We start from the raw sequence: 18,739 nt of genomic DNA, 5'->3' as shown, positions 1-18,739 counted from the left end.
CCATATGGCTCAGATCTGAGTATAGTAGCATAAAAAGTCCCTGTGTGTTGTCATATAGAACCAACCTGACATCTGTAGGCAACTTGTTATAGAAACAATACTTCTAGAGGAGATTTCCCCCATATTATGGTATATGATGTGTAAAAATTTGAGCCACAAAAAGCTCCAGTATAAACCCATAATTATTCTACACAGGACCATCATACGAGGATAAACATCTACACCAATGCAATAAAACAAGGCAATGATATCAATGCCTCAAACATATAGTGATCATTGTGGTACAAGCATCAAATGTTGATACACTGTATAAGAATTCCCTATAGTAAGTGTAGACTGATGTGATAAAGAGAGTTTCTTACTAATTTCCAGCATGTTGGAATGTAAAATAAAACACAGCACAGCATGACACGATTTCCTGTTGATGCGACTTCAGCACTAAGAATATCAATAATTCTAATATATGCTTATACCGATGCATGCGTCACATTGTAATTGTCATACTAGATGCAGAATTCTCATTTCACTTTAGGACGGAGAAATAGACTGTATTCATTGACTAAAGTGTATTGATCTGAAGGAGAACTATTAAGGAATAACCTTGCCGCAGTATGAATGAACAAACAATATAGTCAATAGAAATGGTGTTCTCTGGGGCTGAATAAATATGGCTTAAATTGCAGAGCAAAGGATGTCTAACATTGTGCCTGCTACAAGATGGGCCTTTGAGCACTGATCTCTGTGGGCATTTACTCATCTATGTGTATCTGTCTTTAGCAGATCGGCCTTTGGGCTCCCCCAGGCACAAGGCCATGGGTGTAGCGGTTACTTATACAACCTATTGCTACATCCTCGGAAATAACTGAATTTACTACTGACAAAAAGTAAACCTTTGAGCCAAGGTACAACATGGGCAAAATTGTAATAACACAGGTATAACCGTGATAAACTATATAATTCGGCAGGTTATTTTGATAGTTTTCCATCAAAAACATCCATATAAAAATTGCATTATATATACTTTTCATTTTAAAATAAAATGAATTAAATCAAGAAAAAATCGTGCTAAAGTTTTGGTTGATAATACCCCAACTTTTATTCATACAGTTGAGTAGACCAGCAGGGTTCCTCTTCTTGTTCCCCTAGATCCTTCCTGCTGTCCTCAGGACCAACTACAAGAATGTGATTATGGACTCTGTAAGGTCCAGGAGTCTTGTACATAAAGCTGAATTCTGTAAAATCTACATATTCTCAGGGAACATGGTTTTTAATTTCTCGGGTTGGCTTGAAGACAGCATGTAGGAGCCATTGGGAGCACGAAGTCATGAGGAATGTTAAGGGATTCTAAGGTCTTCCCTATACTCTTCGCTTACTTTTGCAGTAAAAACAGTACTTATCACCTGTCCAGAGGAAAGGAGATAAGCATCAGATCACCAAGGGTCCTATTGTTGGGATCGCCACCAGTCATGAGAATGGGGGTCCCGGATTCCCTTGTATGAATGTAGCAGTTATTGGACAAGTGCGTATTGAACTGTATGGGATTCATGGAGATGAACTTATGGAGCTGAGCACTGCATTAATCCATCTCAGTCAGTCCTATAGAATGGAATGGAGTAGAACATACACCAGAATGCCACCCCATGTAAGCATTGGACATGGGACCCACCATTTCTTTTCATGATTGGTCAGACCCCAGGGATCAGACACTTTTCACTTATCCTGTGATTAGGTGAAGAAGTGTTGTTCATGGAAAAGCCTTTTCAAATGCACACAAACTAGCTATAGATAAAGCTTGACTGAAAATATAAATCTGCACATCATATAAAGAACGTATAATATATACTATAGCACCCAGTTTGGTTTCAGAATATCATTGCAAAATTTAAGAAACACTGCAGGAAAATCGGATACATTGCTTTTTACAGTGTGGGGGACAAGGGAGCAGTGCATGACCTAAGGATTCATTCTTTGCGGTAGTTAGAATCCCTGTGTTATGTTCCACCCCTGAAGACCTCTACTAGATATACCACAGGGCATTGGTTTTGCCTGGAGTGTCCTGCAAAGATACGGTACCTAGTGGGCAACCTTATGAGAAAGGACAGCACATAACAAATGGGAACAGAGAACCTTCATAGTTATTTAAGACATCGCAGTTATTTAATGCATGTTCATCACAATCACTATATCCTATTTCCCATGGCTGATAAGAGCATGTGCAAATATAAGGAAAGTAGTGCATGTTTTGGATAGAAAAGTTACATTCCTTTCTGACAAAAATTCCAATGTATTTTATGTCTTTATGGTCTCAATCTTTTATATTTTTTTCCAGTTTTTATTATATTTTCTGCACACACTTTGCCCTGTGATCATTCTACCATTTATTATTTCTAGTCAATATGATTTAGCATTTTCTTTTTATTTTACTTGTTTTCTTTATTACATTTATTGTAACATTTTTCTCTTTTTTCTGCAGTTTACATGTCTGTGCGTCCATCTTTCCACTATCAGGTCTTTATTTTTCTATATTATAATTTCCTTTTTGTTTTGTTTTTTGTTTTGTTTTTTATTCGTGATGTGACTTTTTTTTTCCTACATGACCCATCAATTTAGATTTATTTAGTTTTTTCCATGTCTGATACTGACCTGACAGTAACACCTGTATAGTCAAAATCTGACATTCTTTTTTTTTCCTAATCATTATACTAGGTGGTTGTGAATGCGTTGATCGGAGCTATTCCCTCCATTATGAACGTGCTGCTGGTCTGTCTTATATTTTGGTTAATTTTCAGCATTATGGGAGTGAATCTTTTTGCGGGAAAGTATTATCACTGTGTCAATACTACGACAGGTGAAATGTTTCTCGATACGGAAGTTAATAATAAATCAGAATGTTTGCAGCTGATACGGGCAAATCAAAGTGCTCGATGGAAGAACGTAAAAGTAAATTTCGATAATGTGGGAGCAGGGTACCTTGCGCTACTTCAAGTGGTAAGTGTTAATCCATACTTTAAGATTTAAACTTACTTGTTTTATATTTACCGTATGACATACAGAAAAGTATTTTTCGATTAAAAAAAAGGCATTACATGCTAAGAGGTTTCTAAACACATCTGGAAAACCAATGCTACATATAATTCCTTGAGCAGATCCTGAGGGGGGTGATACATGCCCCATGCTGCATAATCTGTGGTGTTTTTGTGCGCCGCTCATAAATCAAGCTCCTATTTTCAGTCTGCTGGATTTACCAAGAGGTGCACACCCCCTACACCCCCTATTATCAAGAGAATATCCCCTACAAGGCGAATTGTTGCCTGGGGAACTTGTTGATATAATAAATTGCAAAAGTATATAAATAGTAGTTAAAATTACAATGTTTTGATTAGAAACCTTTCATTTATAGTCAATAGATTGATTGGTACGCTTCATACAGATTTATTGGGTTTATTATAAATAGTCTGCAATAGCTCCTCCTTGTGGTGGCTACAGACAGACAGTTTTTTTTTAATATTTTGTCTATGTTTCTATGCACAGGATTTAGAGAAGTACATAATTTTGGATCTATTTGGGTTAAAGAAAAATGGTGTTAATGGGCGAATGTTCACTAAAAGGCACTATTTACATAACATACGGTATATGCTCTATGTTGGGGGTATATGTCAAAATACCTTCAAAGAACCTTAATAGTAAGAGGTAGATTTATCAAAACCTGTCCAGAGGAAAAGTTTACCATAGCAACCAATCAGATCACTTCTTTCATTTTTGAAAAGGCCTCTGATAAATGAAAGAAGTGATCTGAGCAACTCTGGGCAACTCAGCAACTTTTCCTCTGGACAGGTTTTGATAAATCTCCCCATAATAGCCTATGTTCGCCCAATTGAACCAAATGGGCCTGCCAGGGGCACACCATGTTATTCATCAGACTACATATTCTGTATTCCTCTGACGTAGCACATAAACATGATGTGTATGGGGCCTAAATTATCCTCTGCTTCATGACAGAACTCAGATAGCAGTACATTGTGTTAACATCACAGTACGATACTGTCTGTTCCTCTGCATGGCTGTATAACTAAAGGCAAACACAATCCCTACATAGGTTCTTTTTGCATCTGAAGTTATTTTGTGAATTAAAATCAACATGTTGACAAGTGTCTGGAGTCCTAATGATGCTAAATGCGTTTTTCTTGCAGGCAACATTTAAAGGCTGGATGGATATTATGTATGCTGCAGTGGATTCACGGAAGGTTGGTATAAATTATGAATGACTTGTGTCATTAGCAGGGCTGGAGTTTCAGCTCACGCTGCCCGAGGCACTCTAAATACTACTGTGTGCTTCTGTTTTTTGTATTGATAGTATTATACGTACATAATAGTCTTGTGGTCATATGCTGGTGCTTTTTATACTGCTATATTAGACTTCATCAGTACAGACTGAGGTTGCTGCTCATTCCTTCTCATGCTCTGTTCAATGCTGATCATTTCTTATACTGCCACTGTGGGTCCTGAACTCCAGAAGTGATGTTGATTATAAGTCTGTAGACAGGAAAATGTTCTGTATCTAAGGAGTCCTAAGGAAATCAACTCCCGAAAATCCCACCACTAGGGGTCCTCATACCTACTGGGACATTAACCAGACCTGCAACAGCACCAGGCTTGTTCATGAGTCATGAACAAGCAGGGCTGGCCCTACAACGGGTCCCACTGGGTCCATTGGACCCAGGTGGCACCTTCACATGGGCAGAAAATTGCCACTACGAGATGATTTTTAACCTTTTCCCGACCCATAACGTACGTCATGGGTTGGGTGAGGGGAATATGGCGCAGGCCCGTTGGTCGAGTCCACATCATATCCAGCAGATCCCTGCTGCAATCAGCAGCTGACATCTGCCGTTAATGGCGGACATCAGAGCTGGCTCCTATGTCCATAATTTAAATAGTTAAATGCCATGATTAATGGTGATCCTGGCATTTAAACATTAAATACTGGCAATCCCTGGTGTCTAGGGGACCCATCTGCAGCTTGGCAATGTGGGCTGCAGATGGGTTGCTGGGGAGGAAAGGGGACTTACCTGTCCTTCCCGATGCTCTGTGGATGGGCGATTGCTTAAGGCTGCTTAACCCTTAGCAAATGAGCGCCGAAAACATTGATCAATGTAATTCAATAGAATCACATTGATCTATGTAAGCCATCTACTGATGATTTATGATGGGCCCCTAAGGGAGCCAAAACATGTGTTAAAAAAAGTTTAAAAAAAATAAAAACCTTATAAATAACCCCCTTTTCCCATTTTTCAAATAAAACACGGTAAAAAATAAAATATTTGGCATCTACTCTGAACAATTAATTTATAGTGTTTCTAATACTACAAAAAATTCGGGGGGGGGGGCAGCATTTCACTCTTGTACTCGGAAGCAGAAGCCAGCCCTATGAACAAGAGATGACTCATGGCCAAGGCTGCATGAGAAGACACAATCACCTCCCACCACCACAAGGGAGGGACATGCCCCCTTCCCCAGAGAGGATTTTTAACAATGTGACCAGGGCAATGTGTTTACAGATTTACAGCATCTATATATAAAGGCTCACAACTGTATTATTATTCTTTATAACCTCATTGTTGTCTCAACAAGAAGTTAATATCCCCTTGCCACTTCCTAGTTCCCGTTAAGAGTCATCTCTGCAGGACCTGCCCACACAGCCAATCACTGGCTTCAGTGCTGTCCGGCCTCCAGGCAGTTCCTGTTAAGACAGCTCGTCACAGGAAGTGGTGAGGAACGGGAGGCAATGAAACAGCAGCTGAGGGGAAGCTTAGTAGGAGAGTATAACAACCCCTTGAAAACATAGGTTATAAAGGAAACAGATCATGGGAAAAACTAGCTCCCTGGGTGGTGCCAACAGTTGCTTGGACAAAAGGTGGACCCAGGCATTATGGTTAGAGTAACCAAATTTTGTATGTGGGGGCATTTGCATCATGAAGATTTTATCTGTGCCTCATACTACAGAAAACAAGAATTTGAATTTTCTTGCAATAGATTTGCTGGCTTACTTCATCATTTATACGTAAACCAATGTAGAGAAACAAACAAACCAATGAAATGTTGTGAATGACTGTCATGTATAATGTACATCTCTCTAATGTCTTACAGTTAGAGGATCAGCCTAAATATGAAGACAACCTCTACATGTATTTATACTTTGTCATCTTCATCATATTTGGCTCCTTTTTCACTCTGAACCTCTTTATTGGTGTCATCATTGACAACTTCAACCAACAGAAAAAGAAGATAAGTATTATACTTTGTGTTAATGAGATTGACAATTAAGGGTAAAAACTACTTTTGTGAAAGCAATGTGTGTGATTTAGAGATGGAAAAACTTCCTGAAGTAGAAGTAGTAATAGTAGTAGAAGTGGCAGCAGTACAGTATGCAACATGATGGACAAAGCAGGAAATATGCTGCTGTGGAGGCCTTGCAGTAGTAGTAGAAGTAACAGCAGTAGTAGTAGCAGTAGTAGTAGCAGCAGCAGTAGCAGTAGTAGTAGCAGCAGCAGTGGTAGTAGTAGTAGCAGTAGTAGTAGTAGTAGCAGTAGCAACAGCAGTAGTAGTAGTAGCAGTAGTAGTAGTAGCAGTAGCAACAGCAGTAGTAGTAGCAGCAGCAGTAGTAGTAGTAGCAGCAGCACTAGTAGTAGTAGTAGTAGCAGTAGCAGCAGCAGTAGTAGTAGCAGCAGCAGTAGTAGTAGTGGTAGCAGTAGTAGTATTAGTAGTAGTATGAATAGTAGGAGTAAAAGGAGCAGTAGTAGCAGTAGTAGTAGTAGTAGTAGTATGAATAGTAGTAGCAGTAGTAGCAGTAGTAGTATGAATAGTAGGAGTAGTAGGAGCAGTACAGTATAAGACATGAGTATAGAACATGATGCACAAGGCAGGAGATGCGCAGCTGTGTAGGGCTTGTAGTTATGGCAACTGAGATGAATCCCAAAAGTTTTTTTAGAAATGTGATTTGTGCCAATTCACTCCTCTCTAGTGGGTTTGCCTACGTCATACATCATGACGTGTCATACCTGGGCTTATTGAGGTAAAAGAACAAGTAAAGCCTCCTGTAAATGCCATAGCTCGGATGTGCACAGATCCTGTACAGGGCATGCAGAGTTTCATGCGTCCCGGCATAGCAGAACAAAAAGCTGTAAACGCTACTAAGAGCTGTAGTTTTGCAATAGCTGGAGAGTCACAGGTTGTAATGAACTGTATTATAGAATTAGTATAATACTTAAAAATCTGGTGTAAATGTTATATTTATAATTTACAAGGTTATAACCAGTTTTTATTTCCATTCTTTACTTTGGAGGTCAGGATATCTTCATGACAGAAGAACAGAAAAAATACTATAATGCAATGAAGAAACTGGGATCTAAAAAGCCACAAAAGCCCATTCCAAGACCACCGGTAAGATCGTCATAGTGTATTAATATTACAAATACTACGCGGGGGGTTTCCTGGACTGCGATATTGATGTTCTAGCCTTACAACAGGTCATCAATATTAGATAGGTGGGGGTCCAACTTCCCACGCCTGCACCAATCAGCTGACTAAAGGGCCTGCAGCACTGTAATGTACGCCACTTTTCTTCCATTGCTCACCTGGTATAGCACTTTGACTGATAGTTCAGCCCCTTAACTTGAATGAGACCAAGCTGCAGAGACAGACCAGACACTAATGCAGCAGATTGCAGCGAAGGGAGACACCTAGTGGCAAAGATTTTAGTGCTGCTTTTCTTGGGTAGGGAGTCATTTTTGATTATTGAATGGATTTACAAATATGTTAGAAATCAAATAAGCTGTTAGTTTGAAAAGACAGTGACCCTTTTTTTTTTTTTACCTTTTATGGTGACAGTGATCCAATGACACAGTGAAATAAGGGAATTTTTCTTGTTGACAGACAGCATATCCCCAATATGGGCATTACCACCCATCAGCTGTTGGATATATTAGCGGTACTTCTGTATAAAGAGAACAGAGCTGGAAGCCGATAGCTCCATAACATGACTGGTGTAGTAGTCATGGTCGCTCAGTGTAGCTCAGTACTCCATTGAGCGCTGAGTTGTAGTAACCCAGCATGAGCACTACACAAGAACGGAGCTGTCTTCTTATGTCTCTGTTTACTGTACAGTATATGCAGACTTCACAGCTCTGACAAACACCTGATCAATGGGGGTGCTGAGCCTCAGTCCCATGCCCTAACCTGAGGAGAGGACATTAATAATAATAGTCCTGGAAAATAGCTTTAAAGGGGTACTCCACTGGCCAGCGTTCTGAACATTTAGTTCTGAACGTGCTGTGTGCGTTGCGGGGGTTGACCACACCCCCTCATGATGTCAGGCCATGCCCCCTCAATGCAAGTCTATTGGAGGGGGTGTGATGGCCAACCCATGCAACACACATACAGCGTTCGGAACTAAATGTTCAGAACGCTTGCCAGTGGAGTACCCCTTTAAAGATTATTTTCACCTGAAGTGTACAATTAGGCACACATTATTATATCGGAAGTTAAAGCAACTGACAAAGTTTGGTTTATGTAGCTATTGTTATCTTCCTATTCTGTTGGGGCCACCATTTTTACTCTAGTGAAAATAAGTGGTAAATCCATATTCAGTATCGGGAAGTTTAGGACCTAGGACTCCAAAGCTGACACCTAATTCGATATTGGGGGTCAATAGAGGCGGGGCAGTTTTGGGGTCTGCCTATATGGGCATTACGCCACTGTGTAATAGCTGCTGTTGAGCATCACAATACATACCTCAGCTGCTGCAGAACATCGTAATACACATCTCAGATGCTGCAGGACATCATGATACACATATAAGCTGCTGTAGAACATCAAAATACACACCACTGTATATTTTTTAAGGAAGATGTACCCCCTACAATAAGGCTAGGGCTACACAGTGACTTTGGCTGAGACATTGGTCCCTGAGCCAGAGATTTCCATGTCGCTCTGCAGTATAATTATGCATTGCAGCTAAAGTGAGTGAATAGTCGCATTGCAACCCACAAGTGGCCTTGACCACAGCCTGAATTCCATCCTGGGGGGATTTCTGGCAATTGTCGTGTCATGGTTGCAGCCATTTGCAGGTTTAAAAGCAATTAGCTGTGATGCATGACGGTCCTAGAGCGAGATTTGGTGATCTTTAGCTGCTTGACCCACGTTCCGATCGAAGTAACTATGTAGCCCTAGCCTAAATATAAGGATATTATGAGTTCTGTGCCTAGTAATAATGTGCTCATATCTCCAGAGATTATTGAAATGCCAGTATAATGTTTTTTCTTTCATTCTATTTTATGCCTTCTTCTTTCTTATTCCTGCATTTTAGAACAAATATCAAGGCTACGTTTTTGACCTTGTGACAAGGCAGGCGTTTGACATCACCATCATGATCCTTATTTGCCTTAACATGGTCACAATGATGATTGAAACAGATGAGCAAAGTGATGATATGGAGAACTACTTGTATTGGATCAACATGGTCTTCATTGTCCTGTTCACTAGTGAATTTGTCCTAAAACTCATCTCTCTGCGTCATTATTACTTCACCATTGGATGGAACATTTTTGATTTTGTTGTTGTTATTCTGTCCATTGTAGGTAAGAATAGTTTGCTTTTTTAGTACGTAAAATGAATATAAAATATATGGTAAATCATATCCTTATTTCATTTGAAGTTTAAAGGAAAATTCCAGAAAAAAAAAGGTGTATTACATCTACTGCAGGTCTCAAGAGGATGAAGTATGATGCTTTGTTATTTCAAAAATAACAAAAAATGTTAATTACATATTTGTAATACATCATGCAAAATACTTTTATATTGGAACATAAACCTCAATCATATTTCTATAGCCAATGTCTTCCATTGACATTTGTCATACATAGGCATGTATGTGAAAAATAGCTATACTGCATGGACTATGTTTTTTACTTACTCTATGGAATAGTGCAGCCATCTGTTCTGTTCCACACAGCAAACCCCAACATATATCACCCAAGCAGAACACAAACTTTAGCCTCCATTGGTGGGTCTACGGATACATCTATGTATGTATGTATGTGTGGTGTCGGGTGAGGATGATGTGCAACTAACCATTTGTGATGCCAGGTCATGGTTAACCTATACAACACCCGAGGTTAGGCCAGCTTCTCCTGGGCCAGCCACAGGGCAATAAGTACTCCGACGCAAGGTTAAAGGTAAACTAACTTTACTGAGGCAGGATAGATGGTACAATCCGTTACAGCTCAGATTGGCATAAAGAGAGGTGCAGGGTGAACCTTGGAAGCTTATTGGCTTGCTGGGACTTATAGTTGATTGTGCTGTATATGACTGACTTGCTGTATGGCAACTCATGCTAGACTTTAGTGACTATATGACTAACTTGACTTGAATTGAAACGTCGAGACTTAAGTGCTTACCGCTAGGCTTGACATTCACCTGGGTACTGGGGTTATTCTTTAGCAGATGCGTGGTTGCAGGATTAGACTTGAGGCCGCCTCAGGATCACCTCACAGACTCACTTCAGACTTCTCCAAACCGTACCTCAGCTAAGAACTGAACTCTGAACTGCTACCATACTATATAAGGGGCAGGTTTGGAGCATTCCCATTGGGCAGATAAATGGTTCACCTCTTGCGCACTCCCCTAACAACAAGGTCTCCAAGAACAGGGATTAAAGCAACAGGTTTACAATAAATGACAACACATTAACTATAGCATAACTGTAGTATATATATAGTCCTGAGTAGTGGGGGCCCAAGATGGACAAGGACGGCAACATCTGTCACACAGGATGGGCAGGATGCTATATTCTATACAGATTCTGTACTAGATCACCACATATGTATGTATGTAACATGTATTTGTTAATAAACAAGCACCGGGGTAGAGTGTAAAAACAGCCTAAAGTATCCAAAGCTGGGAAATATTAAGTCATAAAAAACATATATGGGAATGACCCCCAACCATTCCTAAGGATTAGATATCAGCTCCTCAATCATCCGCACATCGCTTATCCTGTGTCACACCCCTGTTTGTGGCCTGCAATGTTAATAGTGACTGGGGACTGGCCTCTTGACATGCTGTCCTCCCCGGGGCTGCTGGAAGCTATCTGAGTCTCCTCAGCTTGCCTCCATTATCCATTGTGCTTCCTTTACTAAGCCCCCAAAGATCGAGTGGCACAGCGCTTCCTCACTGTGAGGCCCAAGAACACAACCTTCTTTTCACATTCAGCGCAGCAAACAGTAAGCAGACACCATTTTGTTGTCTTTTGTGCCCCACACCAAACCTTATATTTGTCCATGGGCCAACAATCCAGTCACTAATAAACAAATGTTTAAAAAATATTGCCAGGCTTCCGTTACTCCACTGAGGCTACGCTCTTTGACCTCAGGGTGCATTTTGGAGCACAAACAGAGGGCTGATATTTGATTTCCCGGGCATTTATCTGCGTTCATTTTTGTCCTAAAGTCAAAGGGTGCAGCCACAGCGCAAGTAACAAAAGCCTGGCATTTAATTTTTTTAATGTATTTATTTTAGAATTTATGGCAACATAAATTTGACTTTATCTCAATTTATTTTAGGATAAAATCTAATGCACAGTTTTACAGTAAATAGCACAATCTTACTGCGATTATGCAAACCGCTGTAAAATTGCAAAAACAATCACTGGCCACAGCGGTGACCCACCTCTGCCAGTGATTACGTGGGCATTTTCTTTGGCTCCCGGTCTAGATGTAAAAAGATCAATAGCTTGAATAGCTGAAAACAAAAACATCATACTTTTTCACTTACTGACCAAGTCAGTTTGAGGATTGTAGTGGTGTGTATGGACACTGAGGTCAGTCTTGGTCATGCTACAAGTGCAGCTGTATAGGACACCTATAGGCATTAGTGTATTTAGGTTTTGCACCGTCCTTGGCCTGACTAAACTCAGACACTCCCTAATAATAATATAAACTTAAGCTAAGGTAACATCCCTCCCAGAGAAGTATTGTCCTACACTCATCAGACAGCTGTAACAGTGTCACTAGTGCCACTTTCTAAAGTTGGTTGTCTGAAATCAGAAGATTTAAAAAATAAAAAATAAATAAATCCTGTTCCCAACCGCTGCCCCTTGATAAGGTGCCACCCTATGCATGGGCCTTGTTGGCCTAGTTAGAGATACAGGGCTACCTATTGGCCAAGTGACCACCACTTCCTATAAAGGTATCTGGGCTAGTCAGTCCCACATATACTAACCTCTTTGGGTAGGATCTACAATTTTTTCTTGCTTACCTTTAAATAGGCCCAAAATTACTTGCTGGTTGCTTGCAGTTGCAGCTACTACTATGTTGTGGGAAACTGGTGCCCCATTGAAGGATTTCCTAGAGAACCAAAATAGAAAAGCTCCATAATGAGCCCCTTAAGGTTTACAAGTCAACCATTGACCAATGTGGGAACATGATGACCTGGTAGAAATGAGGAAGCATTTAAGTAATATGTTTGTAGAAATACCTCTAATGCTGATATTCGCTTTCCTTTACAGGTATGTTTCTGGCGGACATGATTGAAAATTATTTTGTCTCTCCAACATTATTCAGAGTCATAAGACTTGCCAGGATTGGAAGAATTTTGCGTCTCATAAAAGGAGCAAAGGGGATCCGTACTTTGCTTTTTGCTTTGATGATGTCACTTCCTGCTTTATTCAATATTGGTCTTCTGCTCTTCTTAGTCATGTTCATTTACGCCATCTTTGGAATGTCCAATTTTGCTTACGTCAAGAAAGAAGCGGGAATCGATGATATGTTTAATTTTGAAACTTTTGGCAACAGTATGATTTGCCTATTCCAGATTACGACATCGGCTGGCTGGGATGGTCTGTTGGCACCAATTCTTAACAGTGGAGCTCCAGACTGTGACCCTAATGCAGAACATCCAGGGAGTTCTGTCAGGGGTGATTGTGGTAACCCCTCTGTTGGGATCTTCTTCTTTGTTAGTTATATTATCATATCATTTTTAGTGGTGGTAAACATGTACATTGCTGTCATTTTGGAGAACTTTAGTGTTGCCACTGAGGAAAGTGCAGAACCTCTAGGAGAGGATGACTTTGAAATGTTCTATGAAGTTTGGGAAAAGTTTGATCCGGATGCAACACAATTCATTCAGTACAGTAAGTTGCCTGACTTTGCTGATGCACTGGATCCACCGCTTCGTATACCAAAACCAAACAGAGTTCAGCTTATTGCAATGGATCTTCCCATGGTAAGCGGTGACAGAATTCACTGCCTCGACATCTTGTTTGCCTTTACAAAGCGTGTGTTGGGTGAAGGCGATGAGATGGATAATCTCCGCCAACCAATGGAAGAAAGGTTTATGGCCTCCAACCCTTCAAAGGTCTCTTATGAACCAATTACATCAACGTTACGGAGAAAACAAGAGGAACTGTCTGCTCTTATTATTCAGCGTTGTTTCCGGCAATATCTTTTAAGGAAAACTATTAAAAAAGCTTCATATATGTATAAAAAAGAAAAAATGAAAGAAGCAAATAGCTTACCTATTAAAGAAGACATGGTTATTGATAAGCTTAATGGGAACTCAACTACTGAGAAGACAGACATGACACCCTCTACAACATCACCTCCATCTTACGATAGTGTAACAAAACCCGAGAAGGAAAAACATGAAAAGGACAAAGCAGAAAAAGAGGACAAAAGCAAAGATGCCAGGGAGAATAAAAAATAAAACTGCACATTTTTTTTTCATTTGTGTGACAAATTGTTTACAACCTGTGAAGATGACCCATCTGTGTCAACAGGACTCCTTTAGGAGATTTATGCCAAACTGACAGTTCTTGCATATATGTACTTAAGGTCAGTGCCTATAATAAGACAGTGACCTCTTGTCAAGAGATGGTGTATCAAGCTTGACTGGTGGTTACTGCTTAAAAACCAGTAGACACTTACTCTGGAAGCCACCAGAGGCTTCTCGGCCTGTTGGGACCAGTCAAGGGAATGCAAACCTATACTGTTTGTGTGTTTCACATAAAACACTAGTACAATAATTGTGTCTACTGTTTGCATTTTTAGTTACCATAATTCCATATGTTTACAGAACTTGTGTTAGTGAATTCATCATTTTTTTTAATTTGTACACCATTTTATTTATATATGTGACTATTTTTGTACATGGGTTTTCCAGTATGCTGAGGATAAAGTACAACCTTTAAGAAAATTATTCCAAGTCTATGAAAAAATACAGACGACCACACACTGTACACGTGAAGAAGTCATTCACACCAACTCAACGGCACGAGTAGGAAACAAACAGGCACACCTAAGCTATTTCTTAATAGTGGCACCAATATAGGGATTAGTATAGAAGATTGTATAAGAATACCCATTTTGGTCAGAAGAATTCACCATGAGATAAGAAAGTGTGTATCCTAACAAAAAGCAAATTATAAATGGTAGTAGTCCAGTTCTAAAGTAATTTTGATGCACAAGGTTAGAGTAACCACGGAGCTTTCCGATCTGTATCTGTTGAAGGTTCGAGATCATGTGATATTAAATCTTTGCGTTCGAGATTATTTAAAATAAAAATTTGAAAAAACAAGAACTAGAAATGACTACTGTTATATAGTATCTGGGACTATAAATGGAAAGTGTAAATGGAGACAATAGATCAAAAAATAATAAAGGCTCTAGATATATATATATAAAGCGGACAGAAGAGTTTAATGAAGATGACGTCTTTCAATATAAATATATTATTGCTAGAGGGATATTTTATTGAATTTTATTTAAAATTAAAACACATTCATGTGCTATATAGCAATGTAGGGAAGTGTGGTGGTGAGTAGATGGGAAGATAATATATTTAAAATCTTTGTATTATAAAAAATGAAAAGAAAAAAAAATAAAGTTCAAAATGGAAAACACTAGACTTACTATAGCAAGTTGTTGAAGATGAAGCATAATCTCAAAAGTATCAGAAAGTTTAAGGCTTTTCTATGACCCATAATGTGCCTGAGACATCCCGAGCCTTTTTGTAATATGGAATCCCATGGGGGGGGGGGGGGGGGTTGCCAAAGGACAGATAATGCTTATTGTGCTTGCCCTGATTTCTCTGTCTGCCCACATGTACTGAATATACAGACTGCTCCCACTTGAAGCACAACATCATTCAGTTCGAAAGTGTTCCATAGTGGAATGTATGACAAAAAATATTAAGGGAAAAAAAACATATCTCCCTATGCGGAGCACCACCTATTCTCAATTTGTAATAAAAAAAAAGTGGGTGTAACATGTATTGGGCCCATCCATTGGGATGGTTGGACAGCACCGATTTGCGAGTCTCCAGTTTTGTAAAACCCTCTTGTATACAAAATAAATTTCTTGTTTTCGGATCCAGATCCTAAGAACGGCCAATGTGTACTTCACCAATCTATGTTTGATGATGAGATCAATGATGTTAGAGGTTACATTTCTGTCCGCAGACAACAGGCTGATGTTATATCACTTGATGAAGTGTTCCACACAGATGCTTTCATGACACGTAAGAAGGTGTATCATTTATTTATTTTTCGCTGGTGAAACCAAGTTAACCAATAAATGGGCGTCTTCCCTGAATGATTGTAATTATTTTTTGACACCTTAAGTCATGCAAAAGAAACTGTCGCTTCGTTGATGACAAACTAGCTGTGTTACACTGTTGCCAAAACCAGTTGTGTACTGTCTTAACAATTCTGTGTTACAAAAGAAAGTGATAGTACTTTAAATTGTTAATGTAGACTCGGTCTTTTGAGAAATGCAAGTGTTTTTGATAATATATTAACAAACTGTCTTGAATGTACATTGTAGATAAATCGGCAATTGTATTCCACTTAGCATGTCACTGTATGGGACTTGTTTCAAATATATTCCATACAAAGTGTCTTAATTCTATATTTTTGCTCTGATACAGTGTACATGAGATGGACAGATGCTACATTAATCTAACACAGGGACCCCATTTGTCATATGTTATTTATTATTATTTATTTTCATTTTATTTATTTATTTATTTTTTATTCTCTGAAAATCTTTAACTGGAACTTTATGTGGCATTTTCTAAGGTTCGTTCTTTCAGCGAATAGTTTCAATTAAATAAAGAAATATGTATTGGCTACTTTAATAACATTTTGGTTATGTGACATAATTTAAGGTTTTATTTTAGGGTTTGATTCCTGTTGGGTGTAGGATGCTTAAAAGTGTCATTTAAAAAATTCTAAAACATCACGTAAGGTAAATTTTTGTGGTCAGTCAATTATTACTATTAGATGGGAACTACGGTGGGGGAAAAAATGTTTTCAAATCAACTGGTGCAAGAAAACAGATTTGTAAATCAATTCTATTAAAAAAATCTTAACCAATGTAGTACTTATCAGCTGCTGTATTCTACACATATACTACAGAGAAATTTGTGACGTTCTTTTCTGTCTGACAACAGTGCTCTCTACTGACACTTTTGTCCATGTCAGGAACTGTCTAGAGCAGGAGAAGTTTTCTATGGGGATATGATTCTAATATGGACAGTTCCTGACGGATAGGGGTGTCAGCAGGGAGCACTGTGGTCACTCAGAAAATAAATTCACAAATTTCTGTTTTATACAGCAGCTGATAAGTACTGGAAGATTTTTTAATAGAAGTAATTTACAAATCTTTTTAACTTTCAGGCACCAGTTGATTTGAAAACATTTGTTTTCTACTTGTTTCCACTGGAGTTTCCCTTTAGATATCTGTATAGAGGCTGTGACACTTGTTGGAGACTCAAAAATATTGACTAAAACGCCAAGACTAACGAACACATTGTAATGAAATTTGGTCAAAACTTTAATTAAGGAACCCCTCATAGCATGTTTGTCAAGAACTCCTTAACTCGACTGCCAATATCCCCAATGTGTCAATCACCAGCAAGAGAGACAGAATGCAGTTCCCAATGGTAATGCCAAGGTCTCAATGCCAGGTCGATATTAGGCCCTAGGCTTAGAGAAATTACATCAGTTTCTTAAGGTTTTTGTCAAATTTTATTGGTCTTCTTCAAAATTGAAACTCAAATATACATTTTAAAAGGAAATAAAGATTGTAATAGTTTTATCCCAAATAGTTATTTAAAATCAATAAGTATCAACTAAAATATACATTATTAAAGTATTTTTTTGGTACCCCTTATCAATCCACTGAGTAAAGGTGCTGTGGTGCTCTGGCAAGAGTAGTGGCCTCTTCGTTGTGTCTAGTGATTGAGGGGGACATATTCAAAGACTTGTATTTAGTGCAGTTTTATTAGCACCACAAACAAGGATATTTGTGTCAGATTTTCAAAACTGATGCCTGGAGTTTTGAAAGTCTGGTGCACATTTGTTTCACGCCAAAAATCTTTGCTAAACACACCGTTTACTAGTTTACTGTCAGTGACTACTATGAAGTAAAAGAAGATGGTGGAAGTGTCACAAAGCACCCGGGTCGATTTCCTGGTGCCCTCACATATGGCAGGGATGCTTGAAAAAATAGCCATTTTGCCAGCAACAGCCCAAACCTACAAGGAGACATGCCTCTCAATAATGCTATTTTTATTACTTATCTGATCACTATTTTTAGTGGCCATTGGGAACTATTACAAATGTTTTAATTACCAACACTTTCAATGCTATGCAACAGCATAGCATTATTGGTTGATGTTATTGGCGCTATGCTTACACAGCCTGCCGAGGAAACTTGTATAGTCAGAGCACTAATCTGACACCAGGGAGGGGGGTAAGTGACCCCTATTTGTCATGTTAATTACTTAGGAGCCTGCAATGATGCTAGGAAGGTCCAAAACAGTCCCACTATCTGATGGAAACATTCAGTTGACCTTGATTGTGGCATCTTAAGTGTTAATGTTGGGCATTGCGTATCATGCTGATGTTCAGCATTAATGGTGAATCCTGGCTGCTGATAGCAGCTAAAACTCAGTGGGTATGAGCAAATGTGGAGCAGCTAAAGCAAAAAAAAAGTGGTGCAAAATTCTTGAAATATTCCCTCTGTATGTGCAACCACATGTCAGTCCCATTCGTTTGAAAGGGACTGAGCTGCAGTTCCTGTGGCAGGTAAACAATGTAGGAACCCCAGTGCTTACTGAAGCCCTGCGGCCTGTTTAATCAGTGATGGTGCCCCCACTGAATATATAAAAGGTACAGCATTGTTTTACCCTTCATCTAGTGATTGCTAGGGGGCCATGACTTGTAATACCTGGAGTCCCAGATCACTCTATTTCATACTAATGTTTTTATGATATTCTTGGATTTTCTTTTAGGCTTTTGGGTTGCCAAACTCGAGGAGTATATCACCAGCATCTTGATCTACTTTGGTAATGTCCTATTATATACAATATCCAGTGTTACTGCTGACATATTTCTTGTTAAAACTGTCCTATGGGATAGATATAAACAGAATTTAAATACTGAATTATAACTATGTATCCCTGCACCCAGTGTCTCCTCCTCTGTCCAATCCTGACCTGACATAGGAGTCCCAAAAGATCCACTTTTAACAAGCTTGATATCCACACAACAAATAAAGTTTTAGTTTTTTTTAAGCACAACCCCCCAATTAATGTATAGACTAGATATGAAGGAAAAGAACAATGATCCGGCACTGGACGAAATCCACAGCTTTATTCAATCCTCTATAAAAACAGCATGGCA

The 18,739-nt window shown here is 39.0% G+C and overlaps 1 protein-coding gene across 6 annotated transcripts in view; it reads left to right on the top strand.

Annotated features, from left to right (window-relative positions):
• Positions 1–16,227, top strand: part of LOC130284323 (sodium channel protein type 2 subunit alpha) — a 310,775-nt gene extending 294,548 nt beyond the window's left edge. For 2 of the 6 annotated variants that reach the window (XM_056534559.1, XM_056534560.1), the window contains exons 22-27: positions 2,707–2,988; positions 4,191–4,244; positions 6,148–6,285; positions 7,336–7,440; positions 9,365–9,635; positions 12,563–16,226. In XM_056534559.1, coding sequence (XP_056390534.1) covers positions 2,707–2,988; positions 4,191–4,244; positions 6,148–6,285; positions 7,336–7,440; positions 9,365–9,635; positions 12,563–13,758 — 2,046 coding nt within the window. In that variant the 3' untranslated portion in view covers positions 13,759–16,226. Of the gene's footprint in view, positions 1–2,706; positions 2,989–4,190; positions 4,245–6,147; positions 6,286–7,335; positions 7,441–9,364; positions 9,636–12,562 lie in introns of all 6 variants that reach the window. The other 4 variants (XM_056534558.1, XM_056534562.1, XM_056534561.1 and 1 more) reach the window with 4 other exon arrangements.
• Positions 16,228–18,739: the final 2,512 nt, after the last annotated feature.

The sequence above is a fragment of the Hyla sarda genome, chromosome 8 (genome assembly GCF_029499605.1).
Source record: "Hyla sarda isolate aHylSar1 chromosome 8, aHylSar1.hap1, whole genome shotgun sequence".
Lineage (NCBI taxonomy): Eukaryota > Metazoa > Chordata > Amphibia > Anura > Hylidae > Hyla > Hyla sarda.
Note: the sequence above shows the minus strand (reverse complement) of the source record. Positions and strands in the feature narration are given on the sequence as shown.